General features: G+C 41.0%; 1 protein-coding gene across 1 annotated transcript in view; it reads right to left on the bottom strand.

The window, feature by feature from the left end:
* Nucleotides 1-23514, bottom strand: part of necab2 (N-terminal EF-hand calcium binding protein 2) — a 124495-nt gene that overhangs the window by 72252 nt on the left and 28729 nt on the right. The window contains exons 3-5 of the mRNA XM_063898679.1: nt 12823-12931; nt 10362-10387; nt 10021-10118 (exon numbers count right to left, since the gene is read on the bottom strand). Of these exons, the coding sequence (XP_063754749.1) occupies nt 10021-10118; nt 10362-10387; nt 12823-12931 (233 nt within the window). The remainder of the gene's footprint in view (nt 1-10020; nt 10119-10361; nt 10388-12822; nt 12932-23514) is intronic.

Genomic DNA, 23514 nt, shown 5'->3' with positions numbered 1-23514 from the left:
TATTTTGGGACAGGGAGTTCCTTGAGTCTTTCTGGGAGGCATCCAGCACAGGTGGTGGTAGGCGGTTTCCCCTGCTTCCATTCTTTATGCTAAGCTAAGCTAATTATCTGCTGGCTTCAGCTTTATATAGGTTGGTTTCACGTGACGTCACACTGCTGCATCGCGAGAGCGCACAATTCAGATGGAGGGCAGGGAGTGAAGTAGCTTCTGAGGATCTGCCGTCCGAAAAAATGCTAATGTTTTGTGTAGTTTACGGCGGCTCCAATCATTCTAACCGAGAAAAGGAAACGGTGTTTTATAGTACCAAAGATTGTCGTTGCCAAAGGTGAGAAATGTAAAAAGCTCTCAGAACTACGCCGTAAAAAGTGGGTTTTAAACCTACGTCTGCGGTCGGGAGGAGCAGAGTCTGCTAACGCCGTGTCTGCAGCGACCACTTCGTCAGAGGTATGTTAGCTAGCTTACTTGGTTTTTGTGGCTGTGTTTATATAGCATTTGGTTGTCTTCAAATGCTCTGTTACTTAGTAATGATTATTAAGTTGCCGGTAGTCTAATAGGGACTTCATTGGGACTTTTTAGGCTGCCCTAGCGCTTTGAGTGACGTTGAGTCGGTAGACTGGGCTACGACGGTCAAACTCGGTTACCAAAAAACTAAGTCCAAATCAGAGGCATCTCTTCAACGACAGCAGAGGGTGAAGCTATAGGAACACCAACAGAGACAGTCGGAATGTGCTGAGGCTATGTTGGATCTCCAACAGACTGCTGAGAGCCCGGATATGAAGCAGACAGCCGAGAGCTCCGAACCGAAGCAGCCAGCTGACAACCCACAATCAGAGGGCATCAGTGGGAATGGGACATTAAATGATCAAGGTCAATTATTGTACTAAGATGTGTAACCAGCATTATTATTAAATATTACTAATGTGATCGTCAGAAAATCTATGCAAACCTCGAACTCGGTTTTCAAGCACATATGCGTACAATCGCAGTAGTATGGAGACCAGCATTGAGCAGAAGAAATGAGCAGAGGCTTTACAGTAGAGAAACTAGTTGTAAGTTAATTTATGAGAGTCCTTTAACTTTCTCATGTTGTCTTCACTATCAACACTGACCACCACTGTCAGAAACTTCAAGCAAATCCCAATCTATAAGCTGAAGTCAAATGTTTTAGCAAAGTAATGCACCACTCAGCTGCTGAATTCTGAAATGAAACCATGTAATCGATATTCAGTTTCACTGACTGAGCTGCCTAGCTTCCTTTTCATCCAGACAGTGATGGCAGGCATGAGTAAAATGTGGAGCTCTGTGTGACCTTCCTCCCCCCTCTCTCATACTGTCTGACCCATGCATTATCAACTCTCTGTTCTATTATGTCACCTCCTACACATCCTTCAGCTTCTTGTGTTGCTTCTTCACTCTTTTATAATTTATTTCTTTCATCCTCCTTACTCTACCCCTTCCATCTTCCTCTTCATCTTTCCAGTCTGTTCTTTATCTCTGCACCTGCCCTTTTAACTTTTTATTCTTTATTGTGAATTCCCTCACTTGCCACCTCTCTTCATTCCCTGAGTCTAATTGTATTTTCTTTAACATCAGCTCAACAATGGAACTTATCAGTTGTCATCAGTGCCCTACATATGGGTAAGAAAGGGACTGCTACACCTACAGCATGAGTAGTTTCAGAACATGTTACATCTATTCTTATGGTTGCTCGCTGATACAAGAAGGCAGGGACCCAATAGTAATCGTGACTGGAGCACATTAGTAATTCCAGTAACTTACAGTGATAAAGTCCGCTTAGACTGGTAGAGAAAAAGTGATAAGATTGGTCAAACGAACAATGTACTTTCACAGACTGCAATTAAAGCGTAAATATTGAGTTAGGTTACTGACATAAATATGTTCGCAACGTGATATAACGTATGTATTTTAGATAACATAACAAATGTAGGCATACTTATTTTAACCAAATGATCTTTTTCCAAACGTCATTATTTTAAACAAACATAATCTTAGACTTTTAAAGTAAAGCCAAAGAAACCTCAACCTTATACAAATGTTGTATGCAACGTACCAATGGGTGCAGGTTGCCGCTTCTAAAGCATTAAAACGGTAAAGAAAAAAATAATAGCAGACATTTAATGGCAGGATAACATTCAAATTGTGTTCTTCTTTAACATCAAGTAGAAACAGCATATGCTACAGCATACTGCTCCTTGGTTACCAGGGAAACAGTAACCAGGTCACCGGGTTCCAGAGGTGGAGGGATGCACCACTTAGTAACACGTGTGTGTGTGTGTGTGTGTGTGTGTGTGTGTGTGTGTGTGTGTGTGTGTGTGTGTGTGTGTGTGTGTTTGTGTGTCTCTGGGATGCTGTGATTGCACAACCTGAAACAACTTGGGACTTTTTGCAATTTGTATTCATTAAACTTGCCATGTATGTATCTGTGAGGTGCCCTCAGACTCTGGAGCAAATTACCAAATTATAATTTTACTGTGAGCGCAAAGCATTTAAGCATTCTTATATAATTCAGCGACTGAAGTATTAAGGCAAAATGTAATGGACCATTTTAATGAAAATTGGGGTAAGGGTGTAGAATGAGGGAGAACCTATCACATTATGCATCGCATCCGAATTACAGTATGGATACACGCCACCATTGGTTAAGGGCCTTCTAGCTCCTGAATTGAGTTATATTGTTGACTCGTTTGATAATCTTTTAATGCCTTTCGTCAGTTTTGGGGCTCCATTCTTTAAGGGTGTAAATATCAATATATCTAGGATAAAAGTTCAAGAACACAGGGGCCACAACTGCGATTTAAACATACTTTACAACTGTTGTGCAATCTTTATCTGAAAGCCCATTAAATCCTAATGAATAAGTGATGAACGGTCCACAAAGAATCATATAACAGCCACTGACTGAGCCAGCTGAGATGTTTTACACACTGACTTCTATTTCATCCTTTTATTCATCACCATCGCCACTCCACGCCAAACTCTCCCCTCACCCATTCTCTCCTTCTCATATTTACTACTCCTTTCTTCTCTTTCCAAATCCCCTCCATCAATCTTCTTCTCCTTTTACCCGCCTCATCCTACGGTATTGTGTACAGACCGAATCGCCCCCTTCTACCCCGTGATCCGCTTCACCTTAATCTTAATGAAGAAAGGATGGGATGAAGAGGATGAGCTAGGGATGGCTTGGGGGGTGGAGGAACACAATTGAGCGGAGATGAAAGAGGAAAATATGTGAGAAAAGAGAGGCAAGAGGAAGAAGAGATGGCAAGGAGGAGTCAGATGAGAAGCTAAAAAGCTCATGGAGGTTCACTCATTGGCGCGAAACAATTTCCTGGAAAGATTTTTCTTTTAAAGACAGGCTTAACAAGATTTTAGAGAAAAACTGTGTGTGCGTTGTCATTGAGTGTGATGGCTCGCTCAGTGAAAGCTTGAAAAAAATCAAGTGCTAATGAGAGTGGCTCATTAAACACAGCATTTATACAGGAAAGACAGGACAGGTGATTTAATGAATTCTCCCTCTACTCTTTTTGTCACTTGCTTCAGCTCTTATCACCCACAATGCACACACACACACTCACACACACACACACACACACACACACACAGAGTCCTCGAGGGAGGGACCGTTATTTATCTCCACCTGCCGGAGAGCCAATTAAAATTGTTTTCTGGAACCACTTCTGATTCTGATGGTGCCATAAAAGAGTCCGTTGAAACAACGCTGGATTTGAATCGTTTCAACACATTTCCTCCCTCCCTGTGGATTGTGGATTTGTTCTCAAACGCCCCGTAAATCTAAATCATGACATTCAGAGGTGTCAACTGGGAGCATGAGTAAGATGCTGCTCTAGTTAAGAAACAGAAGGGGGGGCTTTCTCAAAATCTGCCATGGCTAAATGAACTGTCAGCGTCTCCTTTCTTAAAGTTTTCTGTGAAAGTTTCTCCTTACGTTTTTTCTGTTGCTCATAATTGTTGATGGATGTCATCTTCAATCTTCGTCTCAGAATACAGTGTTGCTAGAGGAACACAGTGATGAGCGAAATTATCAAGAAGATGTTGGAAATCCGAAGTGAAGCCCAGTTTATTGTGCGTTGGATCTTATGCAAATACACGTTTCATGGCAGGCATGCAGGTAGACTGACAGCCTGTTTTCAAGACAACTGTCCCCCAAAGATCCTGTCTCCATGGCAACTGTCCCTATAGAAACCTGAAAGAACTCTTGAGGTGATGCCTTGATCACACGAGCAAAAATAAGATGCTACGGTACAAAGCTAACCGTTTCTTCTGTTCATTTAGCATAAAGTTGAGAACGCCATACAAATGTGATCTTAACTTTCTTTAGCGGAGACTATCAAGGAAGGGGCATTGAGTACTTTGTCAGGGGTTTATACTATTTTTTAAGATTTTGGACACCTGCTTTGAAAATGTACAAGATACGGTCACAGAACTTTAAGGGGGGGTAGCAGAGACCAAAATGAAGGCTGACTTCGAAGATGTTTGGGGTTCGAACAAGGGGGCAATGGAAGACAAGGGAGTCAAGATCTCTGGTTCCCAAATTGTCAGAGTTAATCTGTCTCTAATCTAATCTATCTCTTAAATTGCAGTAAGATTACCATCCAAACCTCCACAGTCCTTTAAGATAACTACTCCTTTCTCTGTGTATTAGCATGATAATTACAGTTTATACTCAAACTGATCTACTGTCAGGTCAGAGGTGATTGGAGATGTTAGTCACCACTAACTATTTTTTTATCAGCTTGCTAAATCCACTGAGCTTCTGAAGTCGGGCAGGAGTAGGGACTGCATCCACTAATTGATACCTTGACAGTCAAAATAATAAATACTAGATGAAGTGAATGGAAATATCACATTTACATAAATTATTAGTGCGCTGGATGTCCCTCTGGGAGTATGAAGGGAAGGATGAGGAGCAAACAGAGGAAGAGTACTGGTACCGTTATGGTTTCTAGTACAGTGGATTACAGTTTTAGATATACAATTTTTCCTTAAAGAATACATTCAGACAATGTTGATTCTTAATAATATCCCGAAAGATAAAGCAGGTATTGCATTGGCTTCTGTTAAAATAGCAATCTATAATTTTTACTCTCTGTCAACTTCCAAGGATTTGGCAAGGGTTCCCAGTTTCTACACCATTGCCATGCCAATACTGCTGTGGTACACATTTCAGCTGAAAAATCTCAAAACCCATTTTATTTTTGCTGCAAGCCGCCCTTGGGTGCCAGCCAAATGCTCTATTGAAGAACCCCCACCCCCTTCCCATCCATTGATGTTCATTACTGTAGGTAACAGCCAGGTACAGAGTCTGCCTTCCATCTCCACTCAGTCTTTCTCGCCGTGTCTATATTCATTGAGGTGAATGGGGAGCTAATCAATTCCCAGTGGGCTCAGAAAGGCCAGGTCTCGGGCTACCGCCTCTGCTCAAGCTAATATCACGCTCTGTCTTTTAGCTCCGCCCACACTGCCTCCTCACATCTGCCTCAATTTGAAGATTCTTTCTCCAGCTTTTAAACGGATATTGTCTAAGGCAAAACACAGCCATCAAAATATCTTGCTTCACTATTGTTGATCTTATTCTCATTCTTTTTCTTGATACCTACGATGTCATTCATCTTTTTTTTAACATGATAGAATGGGGGAGAGAGAAAAGAGAAGAATGCAGCAGATGGGGGGCAGGGTGAGGATCTGAATAATGAAAACAGCATTAGAATAAAGAGGCAATAATAGGGCAGGGGAAAGCTAAAGATATGAGCTTCAATTGTGCTTTTTTGAAGGGTAATGTTAAATTGAAACATTTGCAGCTCTTACTACCAGCCTAGTGACTTAAGCTCTTATCGGTACTTGCGGATTAGCACTCAGACTGTCCACTTAAACCTTTGTTGAGGGGCAGATAAGCTCCAGCCTCTGAAGACGACGCCTTTGAAGCAAGAATTGGCTTACTGTGAAATATTAAAGGTGTTGCTTAAAAGACAAAGAGCTTTTTTGAGTAAGAGTTGCACCATTGTGCCTCACTAGGAACCATTTTGGCTCTTAATCTAATGGCACACATTTCGGCAAGGCTTTGTACTCAACATTTGGAAGTTCTTCCACAGTTACTATAATACATTACGTCTTAAATAAACCGTGTGACCATCATACAGTCACTCACTCCTTCAGGGATAAACATCTCCCCATTGAAACCCATTAAAATGAAAAATGTTGAACCCATTGCCATTACAGCATATTAACAGGTATCACACCTTATCATGCTTTCAATCTAGAGCCCTGGTTTCCAATTTTTCTCCAGAAAAAATAGGGCCATATAGGGCAAACAACATTGGTATTATGTGAACAAACTGGCATGTAAATGCTTAACAATCTGAAAATTAATGAATATTTATAGAATAAATGTGTGTTTAAAAAAGAGAAGAAAATACTATAACAATCAAAAAATAATACGACCAAATATAATGGAGAAACAGCTCCATTGTGAAACATCATTATGGTCTTTGTAAAGTTGGATAAATCCCTAAATTCTGGATAAATCTATCCAGATTCAGGTCTCAGGGGAAGCAGTTTCCAAACTTCTCTTTCCCTGGCCACATCAATTGGCTCTGACTGGGGGATTCCAAGGCGCTCCCAGGCTAGTTTGCAGATTTAATACCTTCACCTCCCAGCTGGATGTGCCTGGAACACCTCTCTAGGGAGAGGGCCAGGCAGCATCCTTACAAGGTGTCCGAACCACCTCAACAGAGACCTTTCAAAGTGAAGGAGCAGCAGCTCTACTCCGAGTCCCTCTCGGATGACTGAACTTGTCGCCTTACCCGTAAGGGAGATGCCATCCACCCTCTGGAAAAAACCCATTTTTTCCAGTCATGTTGTTATTTCGGTCACGACCCGTCCTTCATGACCATTGGTGAGAGTAGCAACGAAGATGTACTTGTGGACTGAGAGCTTTGCCTTCTAGTTCACCCCTCTTTTTGACACAACGGAGTGGTAAAGCAACTGCTGTCTATACCAATGCAAATACAAGTGTGATGCTGTACCATTATCATTATCATCATCCAAACTTTGTAGATTTTGCATCTATTTGTCAATGTAGAAAGTGAAAGTAAACAAGATGAGAGAAAAAGGGGTGTCAGATAACAAAAAATGTGCAACTATGCATGTTGCTGTTATAATAGACCCAAAACAGCCCTTGTTTAAGGTACTTGTGCCAACACTGCGCCTTGCTGAATGATATTGTCAACCCTACTCTTTGCCAGATTTGCTCCATTGAAATGAATAAGCAAGTTATGGATTGTTCCACTGCTGCAGATTTTCTACTTAGCTCATAAACATCTCCAGCGGTGGGTGTCTGAGCCACTACTGCAGTGGTCACAATCAAAAAAGAAAAAGCATAAGCAGAAAAAAAGAGTGAACATAAGAGCGAGACACAAGAGGAAACACTACAATGCAACAGAAGATCTAAAAATAAATGCTGGCTACATGACAGAGAGCTGCAGCGTCTGGACTGTATAGAGATGGTTTAGCCCCTGAGCTCTCTGCAGTCAAATCTATTGTTGCTGTGAAATCTGAAACACACTCAAAACCTCCATCAATATTAGACGAGTCAGCATTGTCTGTGCTTTAGTTTGGCCGGTTGACTCTTTAAACCGGTCCACCCCTTACGTAGCACGGCTGCTGCCCGCAAGAGACACTATTATGATATCACAGCCAAAGGAAAGGAAATGTGTGGTGCGTGTGTGTTACAGGAAAAAGGACAGTATGAATGAGAGCGGGAAGAAGAGAGCACAAGGGATACAGCAAAAGAACAAAAGAGACACTCCAATGATTGATTGAACAATGGCTGCTCATTAGAGAGAAACTAGCCTGTGTGTGTGTGTGTGTGTGTGTGTGTGTGTGTGTGTGTGTGTGTGTGTGTGTGTGTGTGTGTGTGTGTGTGTGTGTGTGTGTGTGTGTGTGTGTGTGTGGTGTGTGTGTGCGCTTGTGTGGTTAATGGCCAGCAGCTAAAAGGAAGATAAAGACAGCGCTGTAGGATAGAGATATAGAAACACACAGAGCAGTCAGAGTGCTACACTAACACACACGCACACGCACACGCACACACACACACACACACACACACACACACACACACACACACACACTCACATACACATCATTACACTTGATCTATGAGGAAAGGCCCACTCTACATGGCGCTGTATGTTTGGGGGGTCAAATTTGAACACACTGCTTCCACATCTGTACATTTGATGCACATTTCAGAACCAACTGGTTGAATGGGGCTTAACAGAGCAACACATAAATGTGTCTGTAATGGTTAAAAGCTTAGAATAACACCATTTTGTATTAAAAGTCAATTGCACACTCTTACTCAATTTTATATACTTAAGGGCAGGGATTCAATTGGGATTTGATATGTGGGGGGGGGCTCATTAGATCTCATTATTTTGACCTTAAGGGCTATATGAGACCCTAAAGCAACTACTCCTCTATCTGTATCAAATGAATATATTGATGCCACCAAATGAGACTATACAGATAGAAGGTATTACAAATATAACTTCATCTTTTTAACAGTAACTTTAAACAGGAATGAATTTAAATCTTAAATTAATAATATAAACACAAACATTTTTCACAAATATCCAACCTTCAAATAGCCAAAATCAACATTGCTCTGCACTATCCTTAAAACTCTGCTTTATATTGATTGGGCGTACTACAATAGCTTAAAAATATCATGCCAAAAGGTTTGCTGTAAGTCTCATAGTAAACAAATGAATCATCTCCACATTCTGTGTCATTATGAACGATCATAGCTCAGCTTTATGCACACACATACATACTGTACAGCATGGTTCAAGCAACGGGCTCCGTATTACAAGACGGGTCGGGTGGTTTGATTCTTTCAAACAATATCTGCTCTGGTTAAGGTCTGATTCAGAAAATATATTGTCTCAATGACATTACAGCAAAATCAAACCCGTAAGTTTTAGCGGATTGAAAAGGAAAGGAATGTTCATTGATTTATTTTTAGAATAACCCCATTTTTAACTCATTCATTTGTTATTCTTTTTTTTCTTTTTTAAAGAATTTTTGGGTAACCAGTGCCTTTAATACAGTGACACTGCAGTTCAGAAACAGGGAGACAGAAGGGAAGAAGAGCGGCAAAGGGACTCAGGCCGGATTCGAACCTGGGTCCACCGCATGGGGATCAAACCCCAGTATACTGCCTTGTTATTCTTTTTTAATGACATTCATTACTTTATTTTACATCACTTCATTCATCATTTTTTTATGACACATCGACTGGCATTGCATCTTCTCACATCATCCCAAATGTTTTTAGAGTGCCACATTACCAAGCTACAAGTCATCTATCATCTGTTTTATGCTGCTGCAACGTAAACATTTCCCAGTTTGGGATTAATAAAGCACCTCTTATCTGATCTCTTAGTATTTTTACTGGAGAGTCTCGCCCTAACAAAGCACTTTCGTTACCACCAACTCTTCCTGACGCTAAATTATGCAAAATGACTTGATAAAAAAACTTGAAAACAGGTAGGAGCTCTGAGACATAGGGCCAGGACAATTACAAACCATGACGTGCTTTGAGAATCTAACGGTTTATTTGTGTCTTTTTAGTGCAGATTTAGCAGGTTTAAAAGCTGTGCAACCGTAACTCACCTCTCAGTGTTTTGCTGTTATTTCATTTGCTCCTCAATTATTCTGTTATGATCATGGTGTATGGTCGCCAATGTTAGCTTATGCTAGCAATCTTCAGGAGAAAACATTGTAGTGTATTGACATTCTTAATTAAACTTCCATCAAATTAGTATGACTCAAATGAGACATCTAAAAACGACTTATGTCTTCAGAAAATGTTTGGACTGAACTTTGGTGGCAGTGGAAGTGAAAAGATGTTGAAGGACAAGTGTAAAAGAAAAGCTTTCACTAGCCGTCATGCCACAACACACGCACACACACTCTTACCTTTTTAGTGAAGTCCATGGCTTTGAGGATGGAGAGGTTGAGTGTTTCCAGCGAGGCCAGCACTCCCTCATAGTCGCCCATGTGCTTGGCAAAGTAGTCTGTATACACACACATTAACACACAGGCAAATTGGCACAAGATTTTTACAAGATTTGGAGACCATAAATAATTTGACAGTGTTTAACCAAAAGTGGCTGAATTAATACCATACATTTCAAAGAAAATAATTACATTACAGCCGAGCTAGAGTACTTTTTAATAATAGATAAGAGAGAGAATTAGCCAGCGGCAGGGAAGTTTGTGTGAGTGTGTGTGTGTGTGTGTGTCGGCAGTCTACTTACCACAGAGTTCCTTAGTGTCAACATTACTATCACATCATAGCAGAGGAGCAGCAGAGGGAGCGAAGGAAGGAAAAGTAGGAAGGAAGGAAAGGACGGAGAAGAGCAGGGTCAGAAACAGAGGAAAGGCTTTTTGCGTGCAGTCTCAATAACACACACACACACACACACACACACACACACACACACACACACACACACACACACACACACACACACGCGCAAACAGAGTTTGAGTCTGGCAGGCATGGAGCGAACTAACAATACTCTCTGACAGGAGTCTGAAACAATCCTCTGCCATCATTCATGCTCTGTTCACTGAGAGGGGACTCATTTGGCAGGGAATTCTTCACCAGTGTAAGGAAGACTTTCCCTGGTTGACTTACCAGGAGAAACAGAGAAGAGGAGAAGAGGCAGGGATGGAGAAAAAGCAAAAGAAGAAGTGAGAGTAGAAAGAGAAACCAGCCAAAAGTGTGCCGTGAGGTGTCACTGATGTTGGGAGACCAGGGGACCGAGGAGGAGTCAGGCAGAAAGACTCCATCTGTGCATCTCAATTATAAATATGTGTTCTGTAAATGTTACAATTAAAGGGCAAAAAACACAGCAACTGGGGTTTCAAAGTCAATTCTTAATTGCTATTTTTAATATATAAAAAAAGGCCATGGAAGAGCTCTGTTTGGATTGAATCAGCCTTGTGAGCCTTGTCATTTTATTTCCCAATTTGCCAGAATAAATCCTGATCCTGTTCTGTAACAGATGGTTTTAGATATATCCACTAAAAGTATACTTTTACCCACATTAAATGTATTTTATTGTTTACTAATTACATAAGGTATGCGTCACGGTTGTTGCTATGCCAACATTTAGATGGTAAAATAAAAGTGGCACATTTTTTTCAATCCAGATGCAGCAATAAAACACAATGGAAGTCAACCACTGATTATGTTGTTGCAAGTAATACTGGCACTTTTTGGGTTATGAATAATATGTATTATGCCTCAAAGTAACATAAATCTCCGTGATTCCAATTTAGGAATTAAAGGATATTCCAAAATTAGCTCGATTAAAGGTAACATGAGCTTTTTGTAACATTTTGATGTAAAATCAATGGGAGAAGAGCTATTTAATGTACAGAGTTTTGACCTATGAGAAGCAATGCAGGGCAGAAAATGGGTTTGACTTTCCCTCCTAAGAAAAGGAAGTGTAAAATAGATGTTTAGGGAGGATTGGAAGTCTGCAAGGGAGAGCCTATGTTGTGGTGTTAAGATTGATCGATGAGGATACTGTAAGGAAACAGGAAGAGCTGGGCGGTTTGAGAGGAAAAGAACAAAAAGAACAAAAAGAGTGACAGAAAAGACAAATGACTGGAGGCAGGACAGCGCTCATTCTCTGCCTGCGCCATCCCTCTTCTCTATCCATCAACTTCCTGCTCCAACAGGAAACCCCTTACACCGCCATTTCTTCTTTTACTCAAACCAATCAATAACCTTATCTGCTGTCACATGATAGTGCTGAGGCCTGGCATGCTGCTGCCAAGTCTACACAACTGTAATGAGAAGAAAACTTTTCTAAATGCATGCACTGCAGTGAATAAGATTTATATAGCGCAACCACCCCAAAGTCAGAGAGATGTTGGCGGTTGCATGGTCCAATTGCGGCACTAATTTAAAAATAACTTGCCGTAGCCTGCTAGGGGATTTATATGTTGTACCTAATTCGATTCTACAACAACTGTAAAGGTCAGCTTTTGTTCTGCTTGGTTTCTCTTATTCCAAGGCTGTGCAGGTTTCCGAGGTTGTGTAAATTAACGGAGTCAGTTTTTTGATTGCCAAGATCCCACTGTGTCAGCACACTTATCCTGATTGCAGGCTGGATGAGCTGATTGACTGATTATGAAATGTCAATAAAGTGACTCAATGAGAGCCAATCAAAACCCAACTGACGTACTTTAGAGAGGCTTATGACCTGTAGATTAATGATGACTTATGCGAATGGATTAGGAAGAGGAGGAAAAGTTGAAAGATGTTAAAACACTTTTCACTCTTCTTTCAACCCTTCCTCTTATACTTTATTTTGTCATCCCGATATCCAAAGTGTCATTTAAAAAGAGGTATTTGGTACAAGATGTTCTCCATAAAAAGAGCTTTCAAAACTGGATGTCACATTTTCTGGCTGCAAGATAAATGACACACATATTACATAAGCGTGCTCACACACAACATTGGAAAAGAGGGATACTGCAGTGCAGCAGGAAAGCAGTTGCGTGCATCTCTCCACTTTTTCATTATTGATAGAGATACGTGATCAACAACAAAAGGCATAGTGGAGTGAACACACAAATCTACACACGCATAAATGAACAAGTACCGTATGCAGATTTATTTTATGCTGCTTCACAGCCATCCCGCATGCTGTAGAGCCACACACAGACACACACACCCAGTAGCGGTAGAGTAGTGCTGACCTGGTGTTGTCAGAGTCAATGGTGTGAAACAACTTCTCCAGCTCTTCCTCGTTCAGCGTGCCATCGGAGAAGAAAGCTTGAAACTCATCCAGAGAAAGCTTTCCATCATCTGCAGGAGACACACACAAAGAAATGTTAGATGATTTGTAGTAGGCAACATCCTCCCAGTGTGACCTATGGTCCATTGAAGATCTTGACAATTTTTCACGCAGACAAATGTAACACTAAACCCTAATATTACAGGGAAACTGTCAGGTTAAGCAACTAGCAACTTCACTTTGTTGTGATTATGCTGCCAGTAATTACAAACTCTTTCAGATGGACTCAGTCATAGCTGGATTGGAATACCCACAGTTGGCTGAAGCAATTGATACAATTAGTTGCTCCAACATTCTGTAGATGAATCCATGCCTCCTTCCTTATTATGAAACATTTACCATGCTAGTACGCATAACTTTAACACATCCATTTGGTGAGATTATCTACACTGTGGCAATAGGTTATAAAGGAATCCTTAAATTGTGTATTTTCACTAATTTGGCAGCTGTCTGGTTAGCTAGCTTGCTAATTCCACCAATATCACCAATATCTACCATCACAAACAAACACACAAATGCTCAGTGTGATCCTAGCCTTCAGTGCTTTCTCAAGCTGCTGTGAAATCAATCTGCCATGCGCTTTAGTCTGCTGCAAACCTTTAGCTGCATCCCTGCTGTCTGACTGTCTCTGCACTTTGGGAAGCCCACAATGCCGATTATGTTTCAAAGGCTTTTGGGAAACATCAATAACCAACAATCTCATGTAATTCATGAATTCCTGCTTTTGTTACGTTGACTTGAGTACTACACCCCCCACAGTATGTTTCCACCGTCCTATGTAGGGTGCTTTATTCATTCAGTCATTTGAACTAAACACACTATCTTCCCTTGACGCTATTGTTTACATAAAATCAACCCATGTGTTAAATCCTGCCCTCTCTGGTTCACAGTTCTCTGTTGCACCTACAATAATATCAATGTCACAATGTTTTGGAACACTTCTACATCAAGTACAAAGGTCAGCCAAAACAAGATTTTCAGAAGGTCTGAAACTTTGCGAGTTCTTTCTTTGAGAGGCATGTGCATCTTGTCTAATGTGAAGCCCTTTTTCAGGGTCCTTGGTTTAGTGGTTTTGGATCCACTCATCCACCATGCTTCCTCCAAAATGGACTTTGTCGCTTGTCATACAAAATCATATGTCCACCTATTTCAAATCATAGCCTCTGAATCTGAATAGCCTTAGAATCTGAACCTACTATGCTGCAAAATGGAAACTTACATTTCAAAACAACACATTGTAGCACGTTGTGAAAGTTAAATGAAAAGTAACATTTTGAACACAAACAAATCAACCCTATTTTTATAGCTTCATCTTTTTAGGTTTAGGCCACCAGACTACTTGGTAAGTTTTAGGAGAAGATGTTGGGTTTGGGTTGGGTATGTAAAGTCAAAGTGAAACTTACATTATGAATTAAAGAAAACAAGACATTATTGGATTCAAAGTGGACACAGACACCATTCTCTTGGGTGAAGATGTGTCTCTCCTTCCGCAGTGCTGCTGGATCAAACATTAGGACCTTGGGATGACCACACGTGAGGTGTGACTCAATTAATCCTTGGTTTCTCTGCATAGACCCAACCGATACTGCTGAGCACTTCTTTTCACCAATATAGCAAAAACCAGCCAATGCAATATGAGCTTTTCTGTGGCATAGTGGTTGCGCTACGGTAGGGAGTGGCTACTCATGTCTTTCACTGCATCCTGCATCTACTTGCTAGTATGCCTGACTGTCTGTCTCACCACATGATGCAGAGCTAGATATCAAATATTAATTCGCTTGCCCTCAAAGTGTTTTTGTCCTTGAGTGTGGCTGACTGGATGCAGAAGGTTGAGCTCTGGGACCACTGCAAACCACAGGGACAGGATGACAACAGCCTTACACAGGGTTGAGTTCAAATGTACTGCTCTTAAGTCCGCCTTATTGATTCCCTTTTTTCTTTGTTCTCAATGACAGGAAAAAGCAAGCAAATGTGTGAACAGATTGCCAATTTTTTCAACAAGATATCTATTCAATGATTTCTTACACCTTTCCTTGCCTCATTTTTTTTTCAGTATTTTGGGCTCAAGATTGATTGGTTTCAGATGCTTTTCAACACACTGTCAAAAAACTTTCAGGAACTCCCAAATCAATTTCATCTCCCCCTTCTTTATATAGTTTGCCTATTAGTCTCACATTTGTATTCCTTCTTCTTTTTTTTGGTTCTTGTTATAGAAACACAAAGTGGAAGCTGGCTCTCCGATGTTGTGCCATGATGCACACAAAGAAGCTGGGTAAGAAACAACGCTTGGCATAACCTTTCCTTGACAGAAGGCATGCTTGTTTGATAAGGACTTCTGAAATGTCACTTCTTCTGTTCACAGCACCAGTCCCACGTTTTCTGTCCGACCAAGCTTGACTGTTTATTTGGACTCTAAAGCCACAACTATTTCTAACCTGCCCTTCTGTGGCGCAGCACTGAAAGCAGAGGCACTGGTGTTTAATTCAGCAGTGACCCAATTTACTGTGCAACCAGCTAGCCCTGTTGGACCCTCTTAGGAATCTCCACTTACACACCAGAAACACACACACAGCAACCACTCAAGCAAAGCAAAGCTAGCTAACCCCATTTTCTATAGTATACAAAATGACACACATAAAAAAAGCTTCTATTATTCCTGACCTTTGCAATAACACTCAAATGCTCAAAGGTGTTGCCTTTTTTTTCACATGACAGCCTCTCACACATATCAAGTGTAATATATGGTTCTATAAATTGTTGTATTTACGAACAAGTACTGTACTGAACAGCATACACAGAACATTTCAGCTGCTTCCTATTACCCAATCCTGGTTTTCCAGCCACCATTTCACCCTGGGATTCCTTTAAGAAAACCCCATTATAAATAAAGCACAACAACCCAGACAACCACTCTCCTCACTAGCCTCATAAATTGGCAACAAGGGAGGTGATGCAACTGCCAAGAGCACCCTGGCTCTGCCGAATGGGACACTTTAAATTTGCCCTATTTGCTGAAATTACCATTATCTTACTGTCCAAAATTGGCTATGGAGTAAGCAATCATTTTGAGGCTGAGGAAATGACCCAAAATAAAAAATATCCTCTAAAACAGCAGGCAGGGAATGAGCATGCATTAAAACTGATTCCAGGTAGTTCTTAATTTTCAGTTTGGGGTGGGTTGTGTAGGTGATGTTCGTGTTCACAGTTATACAGGTGGTGTAATTTAAGTATAGTAAGTACTGCAGGCTAGGTAAGTAAGAATTCAAACTTGTTTACCATTATGTGCAAATTCACACTTCCATCCCACAACTTTTCACAGGGAAATATGCTAGTTTTACTCACATTTATCACACATAATATTATACCGTCTGAAGAAAAGGGGGAAATGTGCTATTAGTGAGGTGAGAAGATCTCTACCACTTTCATATCTGGCATAGGCCTACATGTGAACCACAGTTAGCAAGCTTAGCTTAGCAACAAAAACATAAACAGAGGATGCAACATGGCTCTGTCCAAAGGTAACAAAGTCCCCTTTCTAGCATCCATAAAGACTATTACTTATTGTATTTGTCTTACTAAAACAAAGTGGGTAGATGACACTTTGGTATTGTACAGATTTGGAAAGTTGTAAAACACATTTAGTAGTTTAAGGTTCTGGTAGGATTATGTTTAACCTTTAGGCAGCTGATTTCCTGTTTCCAAGCTTTGTGCTAAGCAAAGCTAACCAGCTGCTATCTTAATTTCAGATTTACCCTACAAAGTTGATAATGGAGCTTGATAATAATCGGAGTCTCGAATTGAAAACCAAAATTTAAATTCCCCAAATGTCTGACTGTTCCCTTAGGTGTTTCTAACCAACACATCCCTAAGTGATGGCTAAATGTATCTTGGATGGATTTGTATGTGCTACTGTTTGTACTATTATATGATTCCAGAGCCTCTAAAGTCAAAAGTGACTTCTTGCTGAAACCTTTGCCGACCATCAGACAACACGGCCCAGTGCAGTTCTGGTTATGTACGTGTCCTCAGATGAATTCCATTCCCTGTTTGCAATGATGCATTTTAGTTTGGCTTTTTTCAATTTGTACAGAAACACGTTGTAATGCTATTGTAATGGCAAGAATAAATTAAGGAAATGGAAAACACACACGCACACGCACACACACACACACACACACACACACACGGATAGAAAAGCTGCTTACTGTCTTCGTCTTGTTTCTGTTCTCCTAAGAGTCTTGTGTGACTCCTACCTCTTTAAAGATCAAATAGATAGTCGTTATATATACAGCCACTTTTAAGGATAGTCTATTGTTATTCAGCCTCCTGTATTTTTGGGACAATTTAATATACTCATGCAAATTTGTGTGACGATTAATTCATATCTGCTCGTCAGCTGGGGATTGAGAATTAGAATTAGATTAAGAATAAGATCACAAATAGACACGTTACTTCGGAAAGTGAATACTATCAGTGGGGTACAATTGTCTGATTATATCCTAAAAGAATGAATTAACAATCACACGCTTCACAGCACAGTTGATTTAGACTTGTTTGGGAAAATGCAAAAACAAATCTTTTCCTCCATTACACACAGAATGAAACCCCTTATTTTCCTGTAATGCCATGTCATTATAGCGCCCAGGGAAGGAGTCATAAACTCTGTGGCATTTTCAGACCTTTTCCTTAATCAAAGCTCTTCATTTTGAAAATATCACACAGGAAATCATGGAGCTAAAAGCTTAGACGGTCCAATCATGGAAAAGGCGACATATTTGTTTAGTGTCGCAAATTGCAGGTGTTACAAATGCCACCAACGCACCCTGTCATTTTCCGGCTGCATTGATTCAAGAGTGTTTCCGTATTTGATTCACCTTTGTAAACATGACAGGTTTCTTGCCTTTTGCTGATTGATGTTTCTTTACAGAGCAACCAACCGGCATTACAATTCCTAAATAAAAAGGCTGTACCTGCCTTTGCTCTGATCTCTCACTCTGTGTTTACCTCTTTCTATAAGTAAGGATAATAAGCTGATATGACATTCAGACAGAAAATGTACCTAGTTGAAATATTTATGCAAATCAACCAATTACAATTATCAAATGTTACTACCCCATCACATCCCTTTGTGCTAAACAAGTCAAGCCCTTTGCATTGTTTTAAAGACCTAATGATCCACCATTGAGGGTCTTTCTATGGAAACGATTACAGAAGACAGAGTTTAGTGGCAATTTGAAGTTGCAAGGGATCAAGGGAGTTGTTGTCTTCAGCACCATTGCCAGAACAGATCAGAGTCAAAATCCAGTCCAAAACTGATCAAATCAGTGTTGCTCCAAAGGTTCTCAGAGGACAAATTACAAAACGATGGGCCTGCAAGCCGTATTGCTCAGCTTTGTTTCTCTGAAACTCAAGATTTCTGGAGGGTTTTACCAGGAGCCCAATTATCTGCAAAGGTTAGTAAAACAAAGGTCATCAAAACCAGTTAAACACTAGCTGAACCATTTGGATTCTTTGTATTTTGAATCAGTTCTTGTTATCTTCTGGGATATTTTGGACTTTCTTATTAGGTTCTTTTATGCACATTTAAGAATGCCCATTGGGTTCAGGTTCAATCTGTTTTGATCGGGTCCAAAAATAGACCTCTATCTGTAGCAGTTGCCATCACTAGCACAGACCGTTTTATTGTTCCCCAATCTCTAGTCCAGACTTCTCCATTAAAAAGTCAAGGCTTCCCCATCCCCCCACTAGAAGAAAAGACTAATCCATGCTCTGAAATAACACCAGCATGTCTGCACCAGCCTCTGTTTGACTAGCGCCAAGAGAGGCCATGTCTTTTGTACCACCAGGATAGAGGGTTCATGCTCTAGGGAAGAGTATAGGACGCAAGATATTCACTAACACAGACCTTGAGTGCTTGGTTTGGGAAGATGGCAGGAAAAAGAAAAAGTGACGGTATGGTCAGAGTTCTAGATCCACTGCGCTAACTGCTCTCTCTTTTCTCAGTGAGGTCTAAAGAGAAGCAATTAGCACGTCCTTCTTCCTGCTGGGCTCCACATCCTGCACACAGCACTGAGGAGGAAGACACAGAGCGTGCCTTTCCTCCGCTACACGTCTGAAACAGCTTGTCTCCACGTCTTTTTACATAATTTGAATCATGTTTGTTTCTAAAGAAGTTATTTGCTCTTGCTTTCCTGTCTCCGGCTATGTTTTTTCTGCCTCGCTGTTTATCATTACTTTTGGGGTGCTACATGATGGGTTGTCATAGCAACAAGAATTGACCCTCCTTTGATGGCTAAGGATTTCAACATCTCTTTTTAACTCTGCACACCATTAACACACACACACACACACACACACACACACACACACACTGTTCTGCCTCTATTCCCTATTTCTTGTCTCATTATCTTCCTTTTTGCTTAAATATTCACTTCCAGTGCTCTTGATTTAACTTTCTTTAATTTGTTTCTCTCTTTAGAGCGATTATGGCTGTAAGGTAGAGGCTAGTGGTTCGATTCCCAGCCCCTGCAGATCAGATGTCGATGTATCCTTGGCAAGATATTGGACCCCAAGTTATTCCCAGGGGCAAATGGTGTGTGTATGTGTGAATGTTAGTCTCTCCTAAGCAGGTGCTGTAAGGAATTGAAGCTCCTGCCTCTGTATGAATGTATATGTACAAGCACTTTGAGGGGCAATAAAGACTGGAAAAGTGCTATCAGGGTATATGCAGGAATCCTGAAGTCAAATTTAATACCTTTTAAGACCTTTTTTTAAGACCCTTTCCATACATTTTAAGACCTCATCGCCACTTCGAGTTCTAACCGGTTACATTGGCAACACACTTAACCTCACATTTAGTATAGTCTCTATTCAGTATTGATTGTAAGATAGCACAACTAAACAGTTTGTGATAACTCCTTATCATACCCAAGATACCTGGCCCGCACACAGCCATTATCCCAAAAACGAAAGGGGACGTCCATCTGTTTTTTCTTGTTGGCTTGATTGAGGCTCTTGTCAAACATCAGCACAAACGGCCCAGCCTTGTTGATGTTATTAACAAGCTGTTCTTTAAAGTAAGGGGACTATGTACCCTGTTTTGTCTATTCCGCAGGCAAACTTCTTGGCTATTTCAGAATCTGGGAACATAGCTTAGAAAAGATCGGAAATCCCTTCATTGGAGTTGATGGATTGGTCTTTTATCACGGTGTTGGGGCACCACAGAACCTCTTCCCGCAGCGTTGGAGTGGCGCCCAGCATCACTCGGAGGTTAGAAGCGGCTGCTGTAGTAACTTCAGCATGGTGGGTAGGGGCGGTGATGTTGCGCAGAAGTGCGCGATTGAGACCTGCAGTCTGCGTCCCACGGTGGCTTTGTGGCTAGCACTTAGCATGTGGGATCGGACAGCTTTGATCCCCATCGAGGCTACAATGAACACCTTCCGACACACGCAGTACTAGGCCTCTTGGTTATTCCCAGTGACGGGTCTCAGCCATGGTTCAAACTCCTTCTCTTCCAACCATTTGGACGCAAACTTACATTTCCCCATAACTGTCAACCGGCGTAAACAGACTTTCGCGAGCTATCAAGCAGCAGTCAGTCAGTGAGCGCGCGATGTCCTGTTCAGATGACGTCAAATCCAACGGGATGCCATAAATAAACTCTCACTACACACCTACGTAATGATTCAATTCAGGCAAACTTTGGAATACAACCTCTGGACAATTTATATACTTATTGAAAACAAGCTACAACATGTAATACCTTGGAAAATGCTGTTTAATACTTTTTATTAGCTAGGGTGACCAGACGTCCTCTTTTGCCCGGACATGTCCTCTTTTTGAAACCTAAAAATGTGTCCGGGTGGAATTTCAAAATCGTCCGGGATTTTGAAATTCTAGCCTCAAACGTGTTTACAGCGAATTTGCATTGCTCTCTCTTTCATTCACATACTAGTCACGCCCTCCCTCTACAGTTCGCTTTGCATTAGGTTGAAGTGCAGGGTGTAGAGCCTGACCTTAGCGCTACCGTCATTGGTCGATATTCTCGGCCTAAACATTTAATTGGTCACTCACCTCATTAGCGCAAACTTCCGTGTTTACCACTGGCAACGCGCATGGCTACCCGGCATCTTCAGCCATGCCGAAACGTAAGTGCAAGTTCACTGACAAATTAAAACATAAGTTTCCATGTTTTCGTCTTGGTCGAGATCAACACGAAGCTGAGTGCCTGACCTGCAAAGCAGGCACTTACGTGTCGGTCGCAAATAAAGGTGCCAACGACCTACAGGCACACATATGTTCAGCAAAGCATCGAACGGCAGCGAGGGGCGAGAGCTCATCAGCTAAAGTGACAGATTTTTTCGTAAGTAAAAACGAGAGTGCAGCTGTCACTGCTGCTGAGGGTGCTTTTGCTTTCCACACGGTTAAGCACCACGAAAGCTACAGGTCAATGGACTGCACATCTGGCTTGTTAAAAAAGGTGTTCACAGATTCTCCAACTGCTCAAAAGTTCTCATGCGCTCGAACAAAGACAGAAGCAATTGTAAATGCCGTGATAGCCCCACATTCCATTGAAGTTGCGCTAGAAGCACTTCAAGATATCCCCTACTGTGGCGTTTCTACTGATGGCAGCAATCATGGAGCAGTGAAAATATTCCCTCTGCTCATTCAATATTTTGATTGGAAAAACGGTGGTGTGCAAAGTAAGTTACTTAAAATTAAAAACACCCCAAATGAATCAGCTGAAACGATTTCACAGTACATAAAAGACACACTGGAAAAGAAAGGGATATTTTCGAAATGCATTGCATTCACTGGTGACAACTGCAACACAAATTTTGGATGAATCCGGCGTAATGAGGATGGGAAGAATGTTTTTGCAAATTTGAAAAAGTCCTTGCAGAACACAGCTCTTATTGGTCTAGGCTGCCCAGCACATATTCTGAACAATTGTGTTCACCACGGAGCAGACACACTGGATGTTGACATTGAGCACATCATTTTCAAAATTTATCAGCACTTCCACATCTACACTGTGCGCACAGAGAGTCTGAAGGAGTACTGTGAGTTTGCTGATGTTGAATTTAGAGCTCTTCTCTCTCACAGCAAGACACGATGGCTGTCATTATTCCCAGGAATTGAGAGATTGCTACAGATGTATCCAGCTGTGAAATCATTCTTTTTGTCACCGGAAAAACCACCAATGCAGATCAGGAAGTTTTTTGAAGATGAGTTCAGTGAGATTTACCTCTGGCAGATGCATTCACTCATGTGTGTTTTTCAGTCGAAAATTCAAGAGATGGAGAGAGAGAACAATTCAGTTGTGGAAGTAAAGAGGATTCTAAACAGGGTCCATAGCATGCTTCTTGAACGCAAGATGAACAACTTCATGCCTCTTAAAGTCAAGAGTATGCTGGCACAAAGTCAGAAGGATGGGCATGGTCAGAGGTGTGAGCATTTCTCTGCTCAAGTACAGGGCCTGTACAGTACATGCTTGGACTATCTAGAGACATGGATGGCACCCATGGAGGAGTTTTCCACTTTTATATGGATGGATCTGAGTGAGATTCCTGACTGGAATGACGTAGAGGGCTGTATCAGGCACCTAGCTGGGAAAAGGGTGGACATTGATGATTCAAAGTGCTTTGATCAGGTCACCAATCTGAAGAATTTCATTGAGAGAAGTAACAGTGATGCAGAGTTCTGTGGTCTACAAGCACACCAGAGGTGGACCAAATTCTTTGAAAGATCCAAAAGTGTTGATTTTTCATTCAGAGCTGCTTAAGATGGCACAGTTTTTTTTTTTGCCATACCTGCTCACAATGCAAATGTTGAGCGTATCTTTTCCCTGATGCAAGCCCAATGGACCAAGGAGAGGAATCGCTTGTCTGTTGATTCACTGAAGGGGATTCTGTGCACCCAGTACAATTACAAGAACATGACCTGCAAAGACTTCCATTCTTACTTAATGAGTAATCGTAGACTGTTGGGAAAGATTCAGTCCTCTGAGAAATATGCTCCACGTGAGGAGGAGGACAGAAAAGTATCAGCCATTGTACAACTTTTCAACTTTAAAAATCTCTTATTTTGTGCAATAAGGTTTATTATTGTTATTATTTTTGTTTTACCATTGTTGTGACTATACTTTACATTGTATACAAATGTATAATTTGTTTTTGCACATTTAAAACTTTCAAGTGTTCAAAATAGCCTTTTGAGGCAGTGTTTTTCTGTTAGCGTTGGGCCGGCCAATAAAGTTCATTATCATACAAGTCACCATGTCTGTTGACACATTTATATGAATTCACATGTTCATAGGTGCATATGTGACCCAACCCCCACCCCCGCTGAAGTGTCCTCTTTTTCACAAACTCAAATCTGGTCACCCTATATTAGCCTTCATTTTCGCTAAATTGATTTATGAACTTTTAATACTTTTTAAGACCCCGCGGACATCCTGGCTATATACATGTAGTCCATTTACCATCTTTTAACTTCTAAAGAATAATCACTCCACAGATTTGTTCTATGAGCTGTTATTTCCCTCTTTGTGTAATTTATCGCTCAAATAGTTCTTAACAGCAGACGTTTAGAA

The sequence above is a fragment of the Eleginops maclovinus genome, chromosome 2 (genome assembly GCF_036324505.1).
Source record: "Eleginops maclovinus isolate JMC-PN-2008 ecotype Puerto Natales chromosome 2, JC_Emac_rtc_rv5, whole genome shotgun sequence".
Taxonomy (NCBI): domain Eukaryota; kingdom Metazoa; phylum Chordata; class Actinopteri; order Perciformes; family Eleginopidae; genus Eleginops; species Eleginops maclovinus.
The sequence above is the reverse complement of the archived record's forward strand: the minus strand, read 5'-3'. Positions and strand labels throughout refer to the sequence as shown.